This window comes from Lagopus muta, chromosome 7 (assembly GCF_023343835.1).
Source record: "Lagopus muta isolate bLagMut1 chromosome 7, bLagMut1 primary, whole genome shotgun sequence".
Lineage (NCBI taxonomy): Eukaryota > Metazoa > Chordata > Aves > Galliformes > Phasianidae > Lagopus > Lagopus muta.
In genome coordinates, this window is record NC_064439.1 from 40546665 (window position 1) to 40565761 (window position 19097).

Below are 19097 nucleotides of genomic sequence, written 5' to 3' on the forward strand. Positions count from 1 at the left end.
GCCGGCGCGGGGCGGGCGCCGCAGGGGGGGCGCGTGGGGCCGGGCCGAGAGCGGGGCGATGGAGGCGGGCGGGGATCGCGTGCTGTACTTCGCTTACGGCAGCAATCTGCTGCGGGAGCGGCTGCTGCTGCGCAACCCTTCGGCGGCGCTCTGCGCCCGGGGCCGCCTGCAGGTGTGTGCGGGGCGGGCGGCGGGGGGAGCGGTTTGTGAGCGCGGAGCGGCTCTTCGGGAGCGCAACCCCGGGGCTGCCCTGCGAGCAGCAGCCGGCTTCAGCTGCGTGCTTCCCTGCCTGCGGGGCCTTGTCCAGGGTCCTTACAGCACAGCAGCGCTGATCAGAGCCCGGATACGTACAAGTAAAGCTGGGCGGCTGCATAAGTTTTTTTTTTCGGTTGTGTTGCTGTTTCGAATTTTTTTTAATCTTTTTTTGTCTTTGCCACTTTGTTTTATTTTCTTATTGCTCAGGAAATCTTCCTTAAAGCTCTCTCCTTTCCTGCTAGGAAAGGGCTACAAGTTGGAATGAAACTCTGACCTCTGTGAGATCAGGTGTGAAATGACCCTGAGAAAATGCAAGAACAAGTTGTTCTATTTTGCCTCTATGGCAACATTCGGTATTAGCTGTAAGAAAAAAAGTACTTGGTTTCTGAAGCAATATTTTGACTTGCATGGGGTTGGAGACAGCTGGCATTTAAGATCCCTTCCAACCCAATCCATTCTGTGAGTAAAGCTCCGTCAAGGAGACATGTGTCTCGACATAAAAATACCCAGGAATGTTCCAAGTGAGTAACGAAACAGCATAAAACATGAGAAAATACACAAATGGTATCTTATGCCTGGGCACCTCTATTACAGAATGAGGAAAAGGCCCAAAGCTCTGTGTCTTGGAAGCTTCATTATTACCTCTTTTCTCACAGCACTAGAAATGGTTGGTTAGTAGTTAGGTGTCTGCAAATGAGACTTCTGCCAGCAGTGTTTTCTGGCAGACCTCTCTCCCATTTGTCCCTTTTCCCCCTGCAGATATGGAAAAGGCTGATTTCTGCCCCTTTGAGATCCTGCCTTCGGGACTATCACTTCTTCCCACAGCTCCAGATGGCTTCTTGTAGGCTGTGCTTCAGCTGCCCCTTTTGCATCAAGAACAGATCACAGCCCCTATCTTAAGCAAAGTAGAAATTCATTGTCTGCATTGGTTTCATTTGCAGGATTTTAAGCTCACTTTTGGCCATCATCAAGGCAGGACAAGTTCTATCTGGCATGGAGGTACAGCTACCATTGTTCAGAGCCCTGGAGACGAAGTGTGGGGAATAGTGTGGAAATTGAACGCTAGCAATATAAGTTCACTGGATAAGTAGGTGACTTAACTTCACTGTCTTCTATTACTTTAGAGAGCAATTCAAAAGTAATAGGTAACTTTCTGTGACAAGCAGTGTGGAAGCTTTTGCTGCGATCAAGAAGATGCTTTGGATTTTAATATGTGCATATCACTCCATTGTATGTGTTTATTTTTTGCATTGTATGCTTTTTAAGTATTTGAGATTAAAATAGCTTTGTTTTCAAGTAAAAACTACGTTAGGGATATTTTAGTAAAGTATGGATGTTGATTTGGAGCTGATACATTGGGCAGGTTACACTTCTTTTTTTAAAAACTCCTTTCCTCAGAATATTCTGTTCCATAAATGCCTCTAAACTTTGTCCTTAAGGAAGATCCAGGCAGGGAGCTGGGGCAGTATTGTTTCTTCCTTTAAAAGGGAGAGGTTCCCTGCACCATCACAGTGCATGGTGCATGGTGGAGGAGAATGTTCTGCCTGTATTCAGTAATTAAGACAGAGGCAGCCTGAGCAAGTTGTTCCCAACCTGTACTCAGGTTAGAGAGTCTGGAAGACCATCTGGGTAAACAGATGAAGGAGTAGCAAAACTCCCTGCAGGGCTCAAGGAAGGACTTCACTTCTGGTGCAAGAGGATCGTTTGTTCAAAGCAGTTCGTTACTGTCAAATAACTGTAGCAGTGGGCTAGTAAGGATAAAGAAGCAAGGCATATTAAGCTAGGTAAAAGCATTCGGCTAACATAGTTCTCCTGCTTCTGGCACTATGGCAACCTTCGTTATGACTGCACTGTGCTACATAGGTATGTTCTTATAATCTTGGCTATGAAATTTGAAGCTCCAACTTGCTTTTCATTGCCTACAGTGAAGCTGGAAGATAACAAACTATTGACTGATAATGAGAAGGGGCACAGTCAGCACTCTCATGTCCTGCTTGGGAGTGCTAGTCCCAGAGAAGGCATCTAGGTAGCATGCTCCTGGCTGGAGGGAGCTTCACATGTCCCTGCTTTCTTATCTACCTGGTTCCCCATCAGCTAGGGATGGGGAACCAAGCCCCTGCTGACCCATACTGAAATCTATTCTTTCCCCAAGTAAACTTCACCAAGTAAGGATCCTGCCTGGAAGTACTTGCCAGGTTCTTCCCTTTAGAGGCAATATTTTATATTTTAACTTCAAAAAGTGTTGCTTACATGCCATGGAATTGCAGATTCCTGACTTTTTTTTAGAGAAGGAATATCCTTTAAATCTAGCTAAGATGCTAGAGACTTAAGTGCTATAACTTCACCAAAAAGGCATTAACTTTTTCCTAGCTACCTCACTGGTTCCAAGAATGTGAACTGGAAATGGATGGAAATAGGATGTATTCTTGCCTTTTGTAATGATAGTAGAACCATTGAATATCCCGAGTTGGAATAAACCCACAAGGATCATCAAATCTAGCTTCTGGCTCCATATAGGACTACCAAAAAATTAAACCTGAAAGCATTGTCCTAACTCTTCTTGAACTCTGTATTCAGACATCAATTGGTAGCTAAATGCTAAAGGTTAAAATCAAAAGGTAGCTCTGGTTTTGTACTTGCTTTTAATTTCCTAAGGCAGCATGATTTTACTAGTTAGAAAAACTATATATATATATATATATATGTATATGTCCTGAATTAACTGTTTGTTACTGTACAAGTCTTGCACAAATTAAAGGTTGTCTTGGATTATTCACTTTGGAATGTTCATTGCAAGAGTTGTGCCAGTTTCTTCTTAATCAAATGTAACACAGTGGCAAGATACAACTTTGCAAATGTTTAATTATTTGTAATCCGATAATCTTGATTGAGTTTCTCTTGTAGATTACCAGACTTGCACAGTAATGAAAGTAATTTGCACAAAAGTACTGTATTATGTTTTGCTTTATTTCTTTAAGTTAGATAACTGTGCAGATCAGTGTTCTGAATTATTATGCTAAAAGTATATGTTTAATTGCACTGTTTGAAAGATGTTACTCCACATTGATTATTAGGCATGAAAGGAATATATGTTGTTTTTAGGCAAGAGGGAGTTGAAGATGGCATTTATGTCCCAATAGAAGTTAATGTCCATGCTGAAGAAGGAAAGGTTCTGACCTGTCGAAGCTACCAGATGAAGGACTATGTTTGTGGTCCTCCCTCTCCCCAGTATAAAAAGGTGGGTATTGCATCTGGAGAGAGTGAACAGAACTATATAATGCAGCACTTGTGTCCTGTTTAATAAGTACTTTATTGACAGTGGATGAAAGGCATGAGTAATTCTAACGTTAAGGAACAACTTAATCCTTGTGCAATGTAATAGTGTAATGGTGCTTGCAGAACATCATAAAGATGTACTAAATCAGTTTTATTGTCTGCTTTAGTTCTGCTTTGCATGAAGCCTCTATTTAACTCATGAATTAGTGATGACTGACACATGGATTTCCGAAAGATGCCAGTTGTTTCCGATTTTCTGTTTGGAACTAAAAAATTAAAATATTCCACTTCAGTGGAGCATAGTTCTAGGACAGAGGAAACTTCCATGGGGTGAACACAGTACCTGGCTTGTAGTCTAGCTATCTTCTAGTACATTAGTTCACCTGCCTCATTTTACCAGTTGTATCCTGAGTAGATCACAGGTTTCCACCACCACCATAGGGCACTGCGGGGTTCTCACTTGGTGGCTGGTGAGGCAAAAGTGTTTCAACACTGTTCTGGAACTCGCTGAGTGTAGAGAGACATGATTCAGTCACACAGCAGGCTTGACCTGCTTAGCTTGCGAGATCTGATGAGGACCTAGCCTCAAGTGGCACGACTGCATGTCTGGAATTCTGCAGTTGTTAGCAACTGCAAATAGACACCACTGTAGCATTGTTCTTTTGTTTATGTTTTCTGTTTTTAACCAAAAGCAGAGAAACTGGGCTCAAGTCTGTTATAGCTCGCTTTCCTATCTGAACTAAGGAACTGACTCCCACAAATCATCTTCTGGGAGCACAGCAAAGACCTGCTTTGCTGCTGCAGGATTTCTTAAGAGAAAGCTTGCTTAGAAAGCAGGCTTTGTTATTTCACAAACTTCCCCCTTCCCCTCCTGCTTCCTGTCAAAACAGATCTTCAGGGCTTTTCAAGGAATCGATTCATTGAGTCTGTTGCTGCACCTGAGCTCTCCCTAGTATGCTGTAAGAGCAGACTTCCAATTTTGGCAACTTTATCCAGTTAAATATTCCTTCCTGTTGTTATCAGGGTAGGTTGTTCTCTACCACCCCACCCCCCCCTCCTCCCACCTCAGCCAGATTTATTTGTTTAAACTAAAGTGACCAGGTAAGTAGGCTAGAAATTTATAAAGGTGACTGCATTTGCATCCATCTGTTGTTGTGTACTTCTTGTGGTAAATTAATCACTTTTAGGCACTTCATCCTTGGGTATCCTGGCTGTTCAATGCATGAATGAATATTTGCAATACTGTCAGTTTCTAAAGTCTGTGCATTTATCTCTTTCACTCCTATTTGACAGCTTGCTAGTGTGTCCTTCAAGCCTGGGCTCCTACATCCTTCTCTTTTCCTCTCATAGTCACCAAGTTTCTCTTGAACTAAAAGTTCAGGTTTTCTTTTTTTTTTTTTCTATTTTTTTAAAGTGTAGAAGGAAAGCTGCAGTAACAAACAAACTAAGGAATCTGTTTTCACTAAACCAAATATCAATTTCTGTTACTCCTGTAGCCTATCTAGGCATTCACTGTTGTGCTTTGGATTTGATCTGAATAACTGAATGAAAAACTTAATTGTGGACTCTTGAGCATGTTGGTAGCATTTCAAAATCTTAGGTAGCTTTGGTACTCCCTGGTTTTCTCATGTTGCTTTAAGTGGTTCTTTCTGTTTCAGCAAATGTTTGGAGGGATCTGTTTTTATTGACATTACTACTGAAGTCTTTTTTTTCCTTTCCTTTTAATCTGTAGGTTATCTGCATGGGTGCAAAACAGAATGGCTTGCCAATTGAGTATCAGAAGAAATTAGAAGCTATTGAAACTAATAACTATGCAGGACCGGTGCCGATCCTAGAAGAAATTGAAGCTACTATTAAAGCAAACAAAGTAAATTTTGCATAGAATAATTCTGTGCTTGCTTGGCCATTCACCTGGAGTTAGATCCTTCTCCTCACTGTGCTGACCAACGGTTTCTTTATTTATCAAGAGAAGAGGAGCTTGCTGTATATCTACAGTAAACTATTAGACATAATTTGCAGTCTGGAGACACACTGACATTGACAACTTCTTCACTTTGAATTTATAGCTTAAGTACATGCAGATCGGTGAATTAGCTTTCTGTAATTCTTATGCAGCTCTGCACGCAAATTTGTGCTTTCTGTCCTCTTTACAGACCATTAAAAGAAAAGGCCCATTTTGCTAGCTATTTGCAGCTCAGTTACTCTCTGAGGAATGAGGGCTGCAGGATCAGGCCCTTTGTTCACAAATGTATACACAATTGTCAAGATTTTCAAAGATTTGTTAGAGTCCAGTCTACTCTGCACTCTAAAGCCATACTGAACTTTTTTCTGTGTTCTCACAAAGGCTTAAGCCCAACCTATCTGAAACTGTGGTGTTACTGTTTCCATTTATATAATTAACAAAAGAGAAATATTTTTAACTATTTCCATGTTTTAAAGTGTTAACCTGAAAGGGGACTCAGGCTTGGAAATGGCATTCAGCAAAGGATCTTACTTGAAGTATAACTGCCTCCCCTTTTCTAATAATCAGCATAGCTGAATTACTTAGGTACAACCAACAGATTCTAAATAATCATTTTTGGATAATTCTGTGCTTTTTAACTACTTCTCTAACTGTCTTGGTTTTTATCTAAGATTTGCTGATTTCACTGTACTTCAGACCAAATCTGTGAATTAATCCTAGTGCATCTGTGTCGTAGCATTGTGTATTAAACCATAGGTGAACAGACGTTGCCTTTTTCTCACAGCACTGACAATCTCCTGCAAAACTGGTGGCACTTGTAAGGTTTACAGTACTTCTACAGTACTTTACAGTCTATGGTACATGGCAGCCCCTTGTCTGAGGATGACAAAGGAAAACTGGCAACCTGTATGATGCAAAGCTACTGAACATCGGCTTCTCTTCTGTGCCATAAGATATAATCAGTGTCACTGTGTGGCAGCTTAGATGGAAAAAATGAAAAAGTAGCAAATTTACCATGTCTTCTCTGTGTATTTTTTCACTCCTGTGGACTTCTGCCAGGGATGCATGTAGTTGCTGTCCTGATGTCACGTACAACATGAGGGCTGTTCCTAAAGCTGGGCACCACAGATGCTGTAAAACATGGTACTTTTTTGTATTAGCATTGCCTGGTCTGAACTTGAGTACATAAAAATGCAGTTATCAAACCTCCCCGTGCCTGTGCAATGTGTTCTTTGGGAACTTATTTAAGCTATAAAGTGGGTGATGTGGAAGCATAACTGAAACTTTCTTTGGCTATTTGTACTTCTCATGGATGCAATTTGCAGTATAGAGGGCAAAAAACAAACGGCCCAGCACCTTAATACCACAATCGCTTGCCTTGCTTTACCTTTAACGGGCTCCTTGGGCATTTTTAAGTGAGTGTTTTAGCAAAAAAAGAAAAAAGGAAAATAATCACCTGGCTGCCCCAGCGGAGGGAACTGATGGTGGGTGCTTGATGGCTCCTGCTGAGGAAAGCGCTGTGAGCCCGTGCAGGACGGGGAAGGGCTGTGCCTCAGGGGAGGAGGAATGGCGGGCTTTGCGAGGAAGACGCCTTCGGCCAGCTGTGGGGAGGAGAGCAGGCTCACGAAGGAAATAGGCCTTCGGCCACGGCCACGCGGGGAGGAGCCGCTTTCCGCCCGGGAGGAGAGACCGCGCGTGGGGCGGGAGCTGCTTCCCCGCGGGCCGGGGCGGGGGCAGCGCCGATCCGCTCCTCCCCTTCGCGCCGTCCGCGCCGCGGTGAGTGCAGGGGAAAGGCCGGGAAGGGCGAGGGGGTCGGGCCCTGCGTTCTGTTGTGCGGGCCGGGCGGCGGGAGGAGGAGGCAGTACGGCCGGAGCCCGAGCCCGAGCTCGGGGGTTCAAGGGCAGAAATCAAAGTTTCTGCCTCTTCTGCTGTCGCGCTCGAGGCTGTGAGCCGGTGCCACGAATGGGAGCCGCGGAGCCGCTCGCTGGCGGCGATGTAACGCGCCTGGGGATGGGGACGAGAGCGGCGGGACGGGTTGGTGAGGGCCTTGTCCTTCGGAGGGGGATACAGACATTAAATGACGTTTACTTGTGAGCTTGACGGAGGATCCATCTGCGTGCAGTGACTCACACGGCAGTCACTGAGGCCTCGGTGCTTTCCTCAGTTAACGCACAAATCGGGTGGATGTGAGAAGTGAGAGCTGCCTGCCCCATTCTGGCGCCTGCACTTCGGTGCTGTTCTTGTACTATGTGAAATAGTTGATGTTCTTTTAAAGATGAGGTTACAATTAGAAACAGCTCTGAAATTAAGAATGAGCAGAAGTGAACTCTCCTTTATTTGCTGTGTTCGAAGACATTGTGTCACACGTGAATTAAGATTGGTAAAATCAATTTCTTTTTCAGTCTCTCCCAGAGACAGCAAATTCTTGAGTTTAGACTGTCCGAGTGAGCCGGGATTGCCATCGTTAAAGAAAACACATCATGATCCCCAGTTCTACTTTTGCAGTAGTGACCCTGCAGTGGGATGGTTATCACTGTAAAATAGCTTGTCCCAGGAGACAGATTGGTGCTGGAGGCACAATGGCTCGTGATTCTGAGGGAAGGAGAGCCACCTCTGTAAGAGTAACTTCTAATGCTGCTGGCAGAAGATTTGCCAACAAATATGGGAAAGTCTCTCCAAGACTCCACTTGCCCTGGGCTGGCACTGAGGTGTATGCACATACTTAGCTGTTGCCACTGCCAGAACTGGCTACAGGGCGCTGTGAAATCTTGACGATATTCCAGCCACTGGCTGCTAGTAGCTAGTGCTATGGCATGGGACTTCATTTCACAGAGAATTATAGGAACGGTTTTTGCTGGATTAACAAAACTGCAGAACAAAATTACTATTGACTTAGTTTTCAGCTCTTCAGAAGTATTGATGTTGGTCTCAAATAAGCTTCTCTCAGTGTCTGCTATTAATTAGTTTGCTCCTTCTATGGGCTTTGTTGCTTGGTCATACCCCGTCTATTTGGGAGCAGCTGACTCGGTGTGGAGTTAATTCTTCAGTTTACCCAAATGTGGAGTTCTTTTCAGCTATTGAGACCTTTCAACTTCTTTATCTACTTTTCCTTTTAATAAGATCTTGTTGTAATAAATGCTATTGCTACCAGTAAACCAGAGCGTTCCTCACTCCAGAGGACTCGCAGAACTGGCAGTTGAGCAAGCATGGCAGTTTTGTTAGAAGGAAAGTAAGTGATCTTAGTGAAAAGAGGATATAAGAAGGGCAAGGCCAGGAAAGCTGTAACTGTATTTATGCTTGCACAATGCTGAGGACTTTTAAATAAAGGGAAGTCAGAAGAAGCACTGGATAGATGTGCAGATACCTTCCCTCAGAAGCTATCAGCAGTGCTGCTGCTTGTTGACATGGATTACATAAAACCTTGCTGTAACCTCTGATACTGTGAGAAATTTCACTTCACTTTTTCATTTCCCTCCTTATTCTAGGCCCGGTACCCATCTTTCTTCCTCTTTGTTATTTTCACTTTTGCAGGCTTACGATAAGCATCCCTTGCCAGCCTTGCAATTGCTTTTGACATCCCTTCTGTCCCCACTGACTCTTCATTCAGGCGCCCCGGCTGCCCTCTGTCTTTTCTTTGCCTTTACAATGGATGGGTGAGCACTCTGCTTTCTGATTCTTTTTAGTTCCTGATAGTTTTCTGTTCTCTTCATTGGACTGAAGCTGCTGTCCCCAAAGAGGCTATCTGAATTTCCTTTACAGCACCATTGACAGTAAACCATTCATTTTTTCTTTCCCCTTCAGGAAGAAGTCCATTCTATTCCCAGACAAGAAGCTCTTCTCCAGTTGTGCCTGTCCCCTTGTCTCTCCATACCAGACCCCTGCTTTGCCCGGGTGTATTGCTCTTGCCTCCCTCTGTTCTTTCTTCGGTGTTCTGCTGATTTAGGGACTTCACATAGCTGGCAATTATTTCCATTTCTCCCTGTGTGTATACCCTTTGTACAAACCTCACTGCTAATGTTCAGCTATAGCTGCTAGAACAGCTGATATCTCTTCATTGTAACTTAGTGATATCTTAATTGGACTGTAAGAAGTTTGGGGTGGCTTTCAGGAAATTATTTAATTCATTAGCCCTTTCAGAAATGGGATGGCTGCTAAATGAGGCAATGGTTCTCCCCTTGACTGATGCGCTGGAATTGAATCCAGCAACTGGAGTGCCCAGTATAAGAGAGGGAACTCCGTGGTCTAGCATGTGATTGCTTCCAACACCTTTTTTGAAGCCACGTAAGTGTTTGCCCTTAAACATACCCCAGCACTGTACATCTAGTAGATCCATGTAATAGGAGACTCGGTGCATTGTAACCCCATCATCTATCACACCAACGGGCCACGCTGTGGAAGCTGGGACTCTTGCCAGAAAGAAAGATGATGGACTTGCAGATAAGTTTGGTACCTCATAACATCTGTGCATTGGTCGCCTGTTTCCAATCAATTTAAGCTAGACATACAGAATTATATACAGGTTTTTTGTGTTTTTTTTAATCTGAATGAGTAAGCACATTTCTCACAGTGGTGAGGACTTTCAGGTGCTGTTGCACATGGAACTGCTATGGTAGGAAATTTCTGTGTTGGCGTTAGTCTAGGTAGAACCTGAAGTTTCTTCATGAAGCCGATACACTCTGTTACAAGCATGCATGTACCTGCCTTGCTGTTAACTGTACATGTCTGGTTTTGTTCCAGTACCACTTAAGCTGTTCATCTGCCATGATGTTTTCTTAGTCCATAGATGGTGGAGGTTTTCCATTTTTCTTATTTAAAGAGATCAGTAAAAAATACTTCACTGTATTTTCTACTCTTTCTCCATTTTTTCCCTTGTGCTTGGCCTCACCTCCCAAAGGAATCAATCAGGTTCTCTGCTGACATAGACTTAGTCAAATGGGAGGCAGGTTTATTTGAGACCTTCTGTTCTTTCCATATTTTCCTTGTTTTAAGATGGAACTGAAAGAGTAAAGAAACCATTTCTATTTATTTTCTACTCTTGACAGTCATTGGTCCATTACTGTGCATTCCTGGATATTTGCCCTAGTTGTCACAAACTAGAAAGAAAGAACATGGTCCTAGAAAGCCAAAGGAAGCAGAAGGTGTTGGGTAGAGGCAGTACAGGAAAGGGTTAACGTTTCTATTGCCTGTATTTTAAAGGTGACTCTATCTCTTTAAAAGCTTGCAAAAGCTTTGGAGCGAATGATGTCTTCAGCACTGTTTGGTCTTCATGATAGTGTTCATTTATGAAACAAGTTTTCTTAAACAAAGAGATGTGCCAGCATGGCTTCTAGGAAGCTGAGTGACTCAGAAATCAGCCACTTCATCTGGCAGGTCATGTGGAGAGTGCAATGAAAGCTCAGTTTGTCTGGGGAGCTGCAGACACTCACTCATGTGGTAAGAAAGTCAGATCACTTGCTTCTGTTCCCTTTGGCTGAAAGAATTTTGCTGTTTTTGAGTTGATTGAGTCCCAAAATAGTCATGCTGGTTATTTACCCAGTCTCTGCCTTTGTGGGGCTCGTGTGCAAGTCAGCAACTATAAGATGCAACCTATTGGTCTCCTGAAATCACAGGAGCTAGGCTACATGGTTCTCAGCTACACAGGCAGTAATCCAGCAGGGGTGTAAATCATGTCTTCCTCCAGCATCAAGGAGAAGCTATGCTTACGCAGAATGCAGTTTCTTGTATGAAAAATGCATAGAGATGAGGTTGTTCCAGGAGCATGTCACCTGGAATAATCTGCAAGCTGGTAGGCCTCAGTTACACCCTGTCACGGGAGAGCTGGAAGGAAGTTTGTGGCATTGGCTTGGGAAATAGGAGAAATATAAAGCTCCAGAGCTGGCATCTCTACAGAATTGTTGAAGAAGGAATTTGTCTTTCTTTTTTTTTTAATACATATATAATCAGAATCTAAAAATGTTCTTCCAACTATCCCTTGGCCTGCTGAGGCAACAATACTGTTTGCCCTGTTACCACAGGATGCCAGTAGTTGGTGTTAATCATGCAGGTTCTTGCAAGAAGTTGTCTTTTTACACTGGAAGTGGTATGTACAAGGTTCATGCCTAAATAGTACCTAAATTAATTTATTGTTGAATTGCAATTACAGCATAACTTCATGACTTCTATGTGGCTAGATTAACTGGAAATACATTGGGAAAAAAAGCCTTTAATAATACAAGAGTAGTCTTGTTGTTCTTGATTCCTACTGCTTGTATGCTTTGTAAAGAAGAATGGAAGCCATCCAGAGAGCTCCCAAGAGCTGGTATGGAGCACAAAGGCAGAAACAGCGTATGTATTTGAAGGCAAGGAGAGAGCAGGCGCACTAACAAGCACTATTTCTACACAAAACTTCTACAGCATTGGGAAGGTTTCCTGAGCACGTGGCTGTTGGGGTGAGCAGTCGTGGTGTGTCCCTAGGTGCACATACATGGATAGATGTTGGGCAGCCAAGTGTAAGCGTTTGTGCGGGTTTCAAACTGGTACCTTCATTACAAGCTGCATTGCATGCAAACTCCTGCCTGTATGCTTGAGGAGGTGGCTTGGAGCCCAGTGGATGCCAGCCTCCAGACACAGCTCGTGGTATACAGAAGAGTCTGCAAATTCAGCAACTGTGTGCTATTCAGGCTCATGTAGAGGTACAGATTTTTTGTGTGAATCACTAGAGATGAGCTCTTATATATTTAAAATCATTAATTTCAGCCCTTTCTATAGCAGTTATTGTTCAGATCCAGAAAGACTGTATTTTTGGCTTAATGGTTATTAATTGGAATTTGATAAGCTTAACCAAATTAAATCAATGCAGTGGCATTTTCCCCTTTTCACACACTGTCTGAATCAAGTGTTCTAAGAGGTATGAGGTGCTCTGTGCCCCTAAGTGGTATATTGGTTCTTAAGATTGTAGCAGCATTTTCACAGTGGGCATCACCTTGCTTCCTTAAAATAGAAACTCTGACCTGTGGTATTCTCACAGCCTCACTTCTGCTTCTCAAGTCTGCCCTGAACCAAATCATTTTGTATTAGCAAAACTGTCATATTTTAGCTCAAACTCAAGTTGACAAGGCTTCACTTCTGGGAACGTGTATCTTACTAGAAAAGTTTCACACAGAAACTTCTGCTGTAACAAAAAGCAAAATGCTACTATAAATTAATTCTATACTATAAATTAATTCTTCCTACACAATTAATTGCTAGGAAATAATACAATTTTATTCCACTTATTTTATTGTCCATATATGTTAGGACAGATGCCCTGCTTTGTCTACTGAGATGGGAGATGCTATTAAAAATACTCAATTACGTACCAAGAACAGGCAGTTAATAAGGCATATGGAAGTATTGTTAGAGGCAAGCTGCAGTGTTTATATTACAGGAGAGACTGCCTGCAGTAGATGATTTTTTTCCCTGAATGGAACAAATGAATGGAAGTACCTGAGGAGGATAGACTTTTTTTTTTTTAATTAAGTTGGTAATGGTATTTCACAGAGGTTGGAAGTACTCTTCAATGGCCAATAGGAGGATGTATCTGCAGAGGGTAATGTTTAAATTGTGGTTCTGTGCAATTAATTTTACAGGCTCAGCAGCACAAAAGACAGAGTGCCTGTTTCCTTGAAGTTAACCCCAAGCTGAGTCCTCACTGCAGACACAGTTTGCTGAAGATGATGCTGGGCAGAGCAGCTTCTTGCTGTGTCAGCTATGGAAGGCCACCTTTGTGCTAACTTGAAGACTTGTGTGGGAAAACCTCTGGCAGCCAGTCCTCCATCCTGCATTGCTTTGCTGAAGGTATACCGAGAGCTTCTGGTCAGTAAGATCCGGCACACCCAGTGTTTGCTTGACAACTTGATTAACAATGAGTACTTCTCCACTGAAGATGCAGAGATTGTTGTCCAGTTTCCAACTCAAGCAGATAAGGTATTATTTTTATTTCATTAACCAGCTTAAATTTTTTTATATTTTCAACTTACTGTTAGATTTCATGGGCATAATGTCTTTCCCAATCTTCATTATTTTGGACAATCACCACCCTATTCCTTGTGGGCGAGTGTCTCCAGAAGCACAGCCAGCACTGCTTAGAAGCCTGTTGGCAGCTGCAAAAATGATCAGGCTGATAATTGCTGTTTTGTCCCCTGAGCTGCAGCTCTGCCCTCTGATAAAGAGCTGACCACAGTGGCTGTTAGGCTGTGACTTTGATGCTACTACTTTAGAGGAGATGAAAATTAAATATTATTTTAGAGTTTATCATTGCATGTTGTCTGTGTGTGTACTTTCCCTTCTCTTTAAAGTCCTGTGTACATTATGAATGTTTGCTTGTAAAACCGATTCAGCCTGGCACATTTGGGTTTGTAAATCATCTCTGAGTATCAGTAGTAAACATTTTTTCCTGTTCCTTGGACAGGAGAAAATTATCAGATGTACACAATTGCTCTTTGCATCATAACTTAAAACAAGCTCCTCATTTATTTCCCTGACCAGTCATGCAGCTTCAGAATAGCGTCACAATTAGAGGCAGACAAATCATAAAAGAATCAGAGACCTTGGACTTCACAAACAGCCCAGACTTTCATAAAATAATCATTCTTCCCAGGAAGTCGAAATGGTGATACAGTGCTCACTGTGTAAAAGCTCAAAGCTGAATAAATGCACACTGTATGATCATCTCCATTTCTGTTTGGTCAGCATAATATACATGATTGTTGTAACAAGGCTGGAGGAGGGGCTGTGCATCAAGAGCCTGAGCAGAAACAGAGAGCAGGCCACAATCATAAGTGAAATGGACTCTGTGGGAGCTTCTCTGAAAATTGCCTTTTAGAGCATAAATATTTGTCCAAAATACAGTGCTTTTGCTGTGTGCTATGTACCTCACAAGAGACCATAGTCTGAACAAATCCTTTCTCTGCTTTAGAACTGAATTATTGATTCATCCTCAGCAAGAATAGGATCCAGACATTCAAAACGGGTAGTACAGTGCTCACTGTACCCTCTGTCCCAGGGAGGGTTCTGCTCTGAGGTTGCTACATACTGGTGGCACAGAGATCAACCTCTGATATGATTTTAAAGATAACTCTTAGCCTTGAACTGCTTCAGCCTCTGTCTGTCAGCCATTAGTTTTAGTAACAGTTGCAGGCAACAAGTACATTGTACAGAGAGAGAGAGAGCCCATTGCTGTGTTAGGAGAAAGAACTGTGGGCTTTTCAATCTGCATTAATATCTAGAGAGAGATTCTGCCTACCCCATTATGGATCTCACTGTATCCGAGGTAAATCTAAATGTGACTGGAATATCTACAAACTGGAGGAATGAATCGAGGGCACTGAGAAATCCCTTCTTTCTTTTTCATTTTAACCAGACTGGGATTTAAAATACACTCTGCCAGACTGAGCTAATCCTTTAGATTCCTTTTTGGGGGAGTAGTATTTATCCACACTGGTTTTGGTTAGCATATGATTTAACTACAAGTTCAGACCTTAACCTGCAGAGCTATCTTTCTTGCAACATCTGAATACAAACAGAAGATGAGTTTTGTAATGGTTAAAATTCAGGACTAGATTTTGAATTCAATTTTTTGAAGCACTGGTTTTGATTCTGTTTTGTTCATTCCAAAAGGGATCCTAAGCAGTCTAGCAGTTTAACTGTGACAAAATGCTATGCATCAGTGTTCTTTCTTGTGCTGTTTCTTCAGGTTCGCAAAATTCTAGACTTGGTTCAAAGCAAGGGAGAGGAAGTTTCAGAATATTTCATCCGTGTCCTGCAGAAAGTCACTGATGCTTACTATGAACTCCAGCCTTGGCTGGATGAAATAGGTTACCAGCCTTCAGAGAATATTTGTAGTAAACCTGTGGTAAATACAGATCCAGGTAAGATCATGTATCTGTATCCCTTTCCGTAGAACATCCACTGTTTGGGAGGTTCTATCCAGGTGACGTGAGAGTGAGTGAGCCTAGGCAGGCACAGCCTCAGAAAATAAATGCGCACCTGCTGTGTTTGCTAGCAGAGCTAGCCAAATAATTTAAGGGCACGCTGTATAACGCGAGAGTCACGTTGATACAGTATCCTGTTTTGCTGAAGTCAAGCTCTTTTTGCATTTGTGGATATATAGCATCATGGCATATCCACCTTCTGCCAGCTGTAGTATTTTCTAGGCTTCTGTTACTGTTTATTAGCAACATTGTCACATTTTGGCAATGGAATAGCCAGTATTTCATGCTGAGGGCAGTCGACCAAGGAGGCAGGCTGCCCGGAGCGGCTGTGTCTCTCTCCTTGCAGGTTTTCAAGACCCAGATAGACAAAGCCCTGAATAACCTTATCTGATCTCACAGGTGGTCCTGTTCTGAGCAGAAGGTTGGACTTGAGACATCTCAAGATCCCTTCCAACTGAATTATTTTACGGTCCTAAATAATGACTTTTTGTATAGTCAAAGTGTAGCAGGAATATGTGTTTTCCTTGTGAGAGGTCTTTCATACTGCATAAATACAAGAAGTACTTTGCCCCCATCAGAGCTAAAATTTCTCTAGTAATAAAAACATGAGTCAACATTGCACAGTAACTGGGACTTTCATTTTTTGTGTCAGTTTAGAAAAATATCATTTGGGGTTCCTGCTTTCTAAAGCACATTTTCTATTTGCAATAATAAAAAATACCAAACAAATTAGGAAAGAATGGCCACCTACCTGAATCACAGTAGAATATAAATAAGTGAAACAGCAGATTCCAAAACTAACCTGTGACCAAAAACCCCTGCCTTTGCTGAGAGTCAAACAACCTCTAACAAAGCTTCAGGGGCTTGACTTTGAGCCCCATCTGAAAGATAGAAGCCTCTTATTGCAGTGCAGTGTCTTGGAGTCAGTGTTAGATTTCAGGAAATGGTGACTCATATGCTAAGCATCTGAATTTTCCATTATTATGGCAGACTGAATGCATAGAAGTCATCTGCCAAAAAAAAACTGATCTTGAGTAAGAATTGTTTTAACCTGCCATCCCTCAGAGTTCCCACAGAGGTAGGTAGCAGGCTTTTTAATAGCAGTTATTTTAATAATAGTTCACTGTCTTTTTAGTTAGCAGGTATTGCCAAAAACTGAGATATGAACTGGGACGGGACTCCAAATTCGTTATGTCGTATGCGCAGAGGGAAGAGATGCTGCTGGAAGAAATCTACTCTAACAGTATTATGGAGATGGTCAATTTTACCAATGAGAGCCTGGGTGAAGTGTGTCAATTACAAGCCCTTTTTGATGATGCAGTTGGGGTAATAAATGAAGATGGAGAGACTATTTATGTCTTTGGCGATGCAGGAATTGGAAAATCTATCTTACTGCAAAAGATACAAAGTCTTTGGGCCAAAAAACAGTTGGATGTAGGGGCAAAGTTTTTCTTCCATTTCCGATGTAGGATGTTTAGTTGCTTTAAGGAAGATGAAGCTGTATGTTTGAAAGACTTACTCTTCAGATATAATTGCTACCCAGATCAGGACCCCACAGAGGTGTTCCATCACATCTTGCAGTTCCCTCACACGGTTCTTTTCACATTCGATGGCTTTGATGAGATCTATTCCAACTTTGATCTCAGTAGTGTTCCTGAGATGTGTTCACCCAATGAACCCGTCCACCCTCTGGTGCTGCTGGTAAGCCTTCTCAGAGGAAAGCTTCTTAAGGGATCCAAGAAAATTCTTACAGCACGGACAGGAACTGAAATCCAAAGAAATATCATTAGAAAGAAAGTGTTGCTTCGTGGTTTCTCCAGCAATAACCTGAAGGAATACACTGCCTTGGTTTTTAAAGATGCGGGGCAGCGAACGCTGATACTGAACCAGCTGGAAGCTAATCCCAACCTCTGTAGTTTGTGTTCAGTGCCTTTATTCTGTTGGATTATCTTTAAATGTTATGAACATTTCCACTCCATGTTTGACAGCCATGAGCTTCCAGACTGTTCTGTTACATTGACAGATGTATTTTTGCTCATGATTGAAGTCCATCTAAACCGGTCTCTGAAAACAAGTTTGCTGAAGAACAACGTCAGGAGCCAAGCAGAGGTGTTCAAATCAAGAAAGGAAACTCTTCTAGCTTTGGGTAAAATTGCATACAAAGGGATGAGGAACTCTATCTTTGTCTTTGAGCAAGAGGAGGTCTCATCAGCGAACATCTCTGAAGAAGATTTGCAGTTGGGTTTTCTCAGGACAGTTAAAGGTTACAGTGGCTGTGACGATCAATCCACTTATGAGTTCTTGCACTTAACCCTTCAGTCTTTTTTCACCGCTTTGTACCTAGTTATGGAAGAGAGAGTGGGGATTAAGGAGTTACTTCAGTTTTTCAGTGAATGCTCCTCTGCTGAGACTGCCCAGCATACTTGCTTTCACATTCCTTGGCTGAAGAAACCACTCACAGGGGAGGATCCTTTCCGAAACAATGAACACTTCCATTTTACCAATCTTTTCCTTTGTGGCCTGCTTTCCAGATCCAAGGAGAAGCTCTTCAAACAATTAGTTTTGCCTGCAGTCATTAGAAAGAAGAGGAAGACACTCATCACATACCTTGGGGGGAGCATGAAATCCCATCTGAAGGGTGTCACTCGGTCCAGGCTTCTAAAGTACAATCAGGTGCAGGTTCAGCCAAACTTTGTTTGGATGCTGAGGTGTCTTTATGAGACTCAAAATGAGACAGTGGGAAAGCTGGCTGCGAAACGCATGCATGCCAATTACATCAAGCTTACATACTGCAATGCCTACTCTGCTGACTGCAGTGCTATTTCCTTTGTCGTGCATCACTTTCAGAAGCGCTTGGCTCTGGATTTGGACAACAACAACATCAATGACTATGGGGTGAAACAGCTGCTACCGTGTTTCAGCAAGCTTGCAGTCATCAGGTAGGAGTCTGTGCAAGCAGATTGTTTCTTATCCTTGGTTTCTTCCACAAACTTGGGCTAGGGGAATCTGTCTTCAAAGTGGAGAAACATGAGGATTCTCATTGCTGCTAGAAATTAAAGTGCAGTTGGCCTTGAAAGCAGAACCCAAACACTCAAAATAGCCCCAGGCAGCTTGATTTGGATTAGAGGTTTGACTGTCTCCAACTCAGCCACTTTCAGGTCTTTTGGAATATTTGAGGAGGCACGAGCAGGAGGAGGGGCAAGTGCATTTGAAACTCAAAAAACCAGGACTAGTTAAGTCTGTAGGTTTAGTTAGCTGTATCACAAGTAGCTTTTTTCCTCAAAAGAGGATTTTTATAGGAGAACGTGCTTAAGGGAAACAGAAGAAAACAGAAGTGTTTCATCCATTATCTAAAGATTGCCTGAGCCTATCTCTGCCATAGGACATACAGGGTAAGAGAGAATCTATCACTCACCAAGTAACAAGTAATGCCTGACAGATACTATGAATTTCTTGCTTTAACATCCTGCTCAGATGTGTGGTTTTCACAGAATAAAGCTGACGTGTACTTACGTTATGAAAGAATATAGTTGAAGTGTTAGCTGCATTATTTCTAGGAGGTGATTTGGAGGGGAGACGTGAACTGGTATAAGCAGGGCAAAGAAACTCCACCTGTAGCATCAAGGCTGGTGTTCCACCTCTAATCTTTTGAG

At 42.5% G+C, this 19097-nt stretch overlaps 2 protein-coding genes across 5 annotated transcripts in view; both read left to right on the top strand.

The window, feature by feature from the left end:
* The first annotated feature begins 21 nt into the window (after window positions 1-21).
* On the top strand, window positions 22-6703 carry GGCT (gamma-glutamylcyclotransferase). Its single transcript, XM_048952219.1, has 4 exons — window positions 22-172; window positions 1197-1342; window positions 3358-3493; window positions 5264-6703. Exons 1-4 carry the CDS (start codon window positions 59-61, stop codon window positions 5411-5413), a joined length of 546 nt encoding a protein of 181 aa, XP_048808176.1. The 5' UTR covers window positions 22-58; the 3' UTR covers window positions 5414-6703.
* Window positions 6704-7161: 458 nt separating this feature from the next.
* Window positions 7162-19097, top strand: part of NOD1 (nucleotide binding oligomerization domain containing 1) — a 29583-nt gene continuing 17647 nt past the window's right edge. For 2 of the 4 annotated variants that reach the window (XR_007378357.1, XM_048952210.1), the window contains exons 1-4: window positions 7162-7270; window positions 13102-13438; window positions 15207-15381; window positions 16580-18383. Coding sequence is in view for 3 of the 4 variants with exons in the window: in XM_048952210.1 (XP_048808167.1) it covers window positions 13223-13438; window positions 15207-15381; window positions 16580-18383 (2195 nt within the window). In the remaining variant the exon portion in view is untranslated. Of the gene's footprint in view, window positions 7271-9063; window positions 9148-13101; window positions 13439-15206; window positions 15382-16579; window positions 18384-19097 lie in introns of those variants that run through there. The other 2 variants (XM_048952208.1, XM_048952209.1) reach the window with 2 other exon arrangements.

What these genes read in the sequence shown, in the direction of transcription:
- GGCT (XM_048952219.1), top strand. Translation starts at nt 59, where the DNA reads ATGGAGGCGGGCGGGGATCGCGTGCTGTACTTCGCTTACGGCAGCAAT. An exon ending in GCGCCCGGGGCCGCCTGCAG is followed by an intron (nt 173 to 1,196) that starts GTGTGTGCGGGG and finishes TTTCATTTGCAG; the next exon opens with GATTTTAAGCTCACTTTTGG. An exon ending in CCTCTCCCCAGTATAAAAAG is followed by an intron (nt 3,494 to 5,263) that starts GTGGGTATTGCA and finishes TTTAATCTGTAG; the next exon opens with GTTATCTGCATGGGTGCAAA.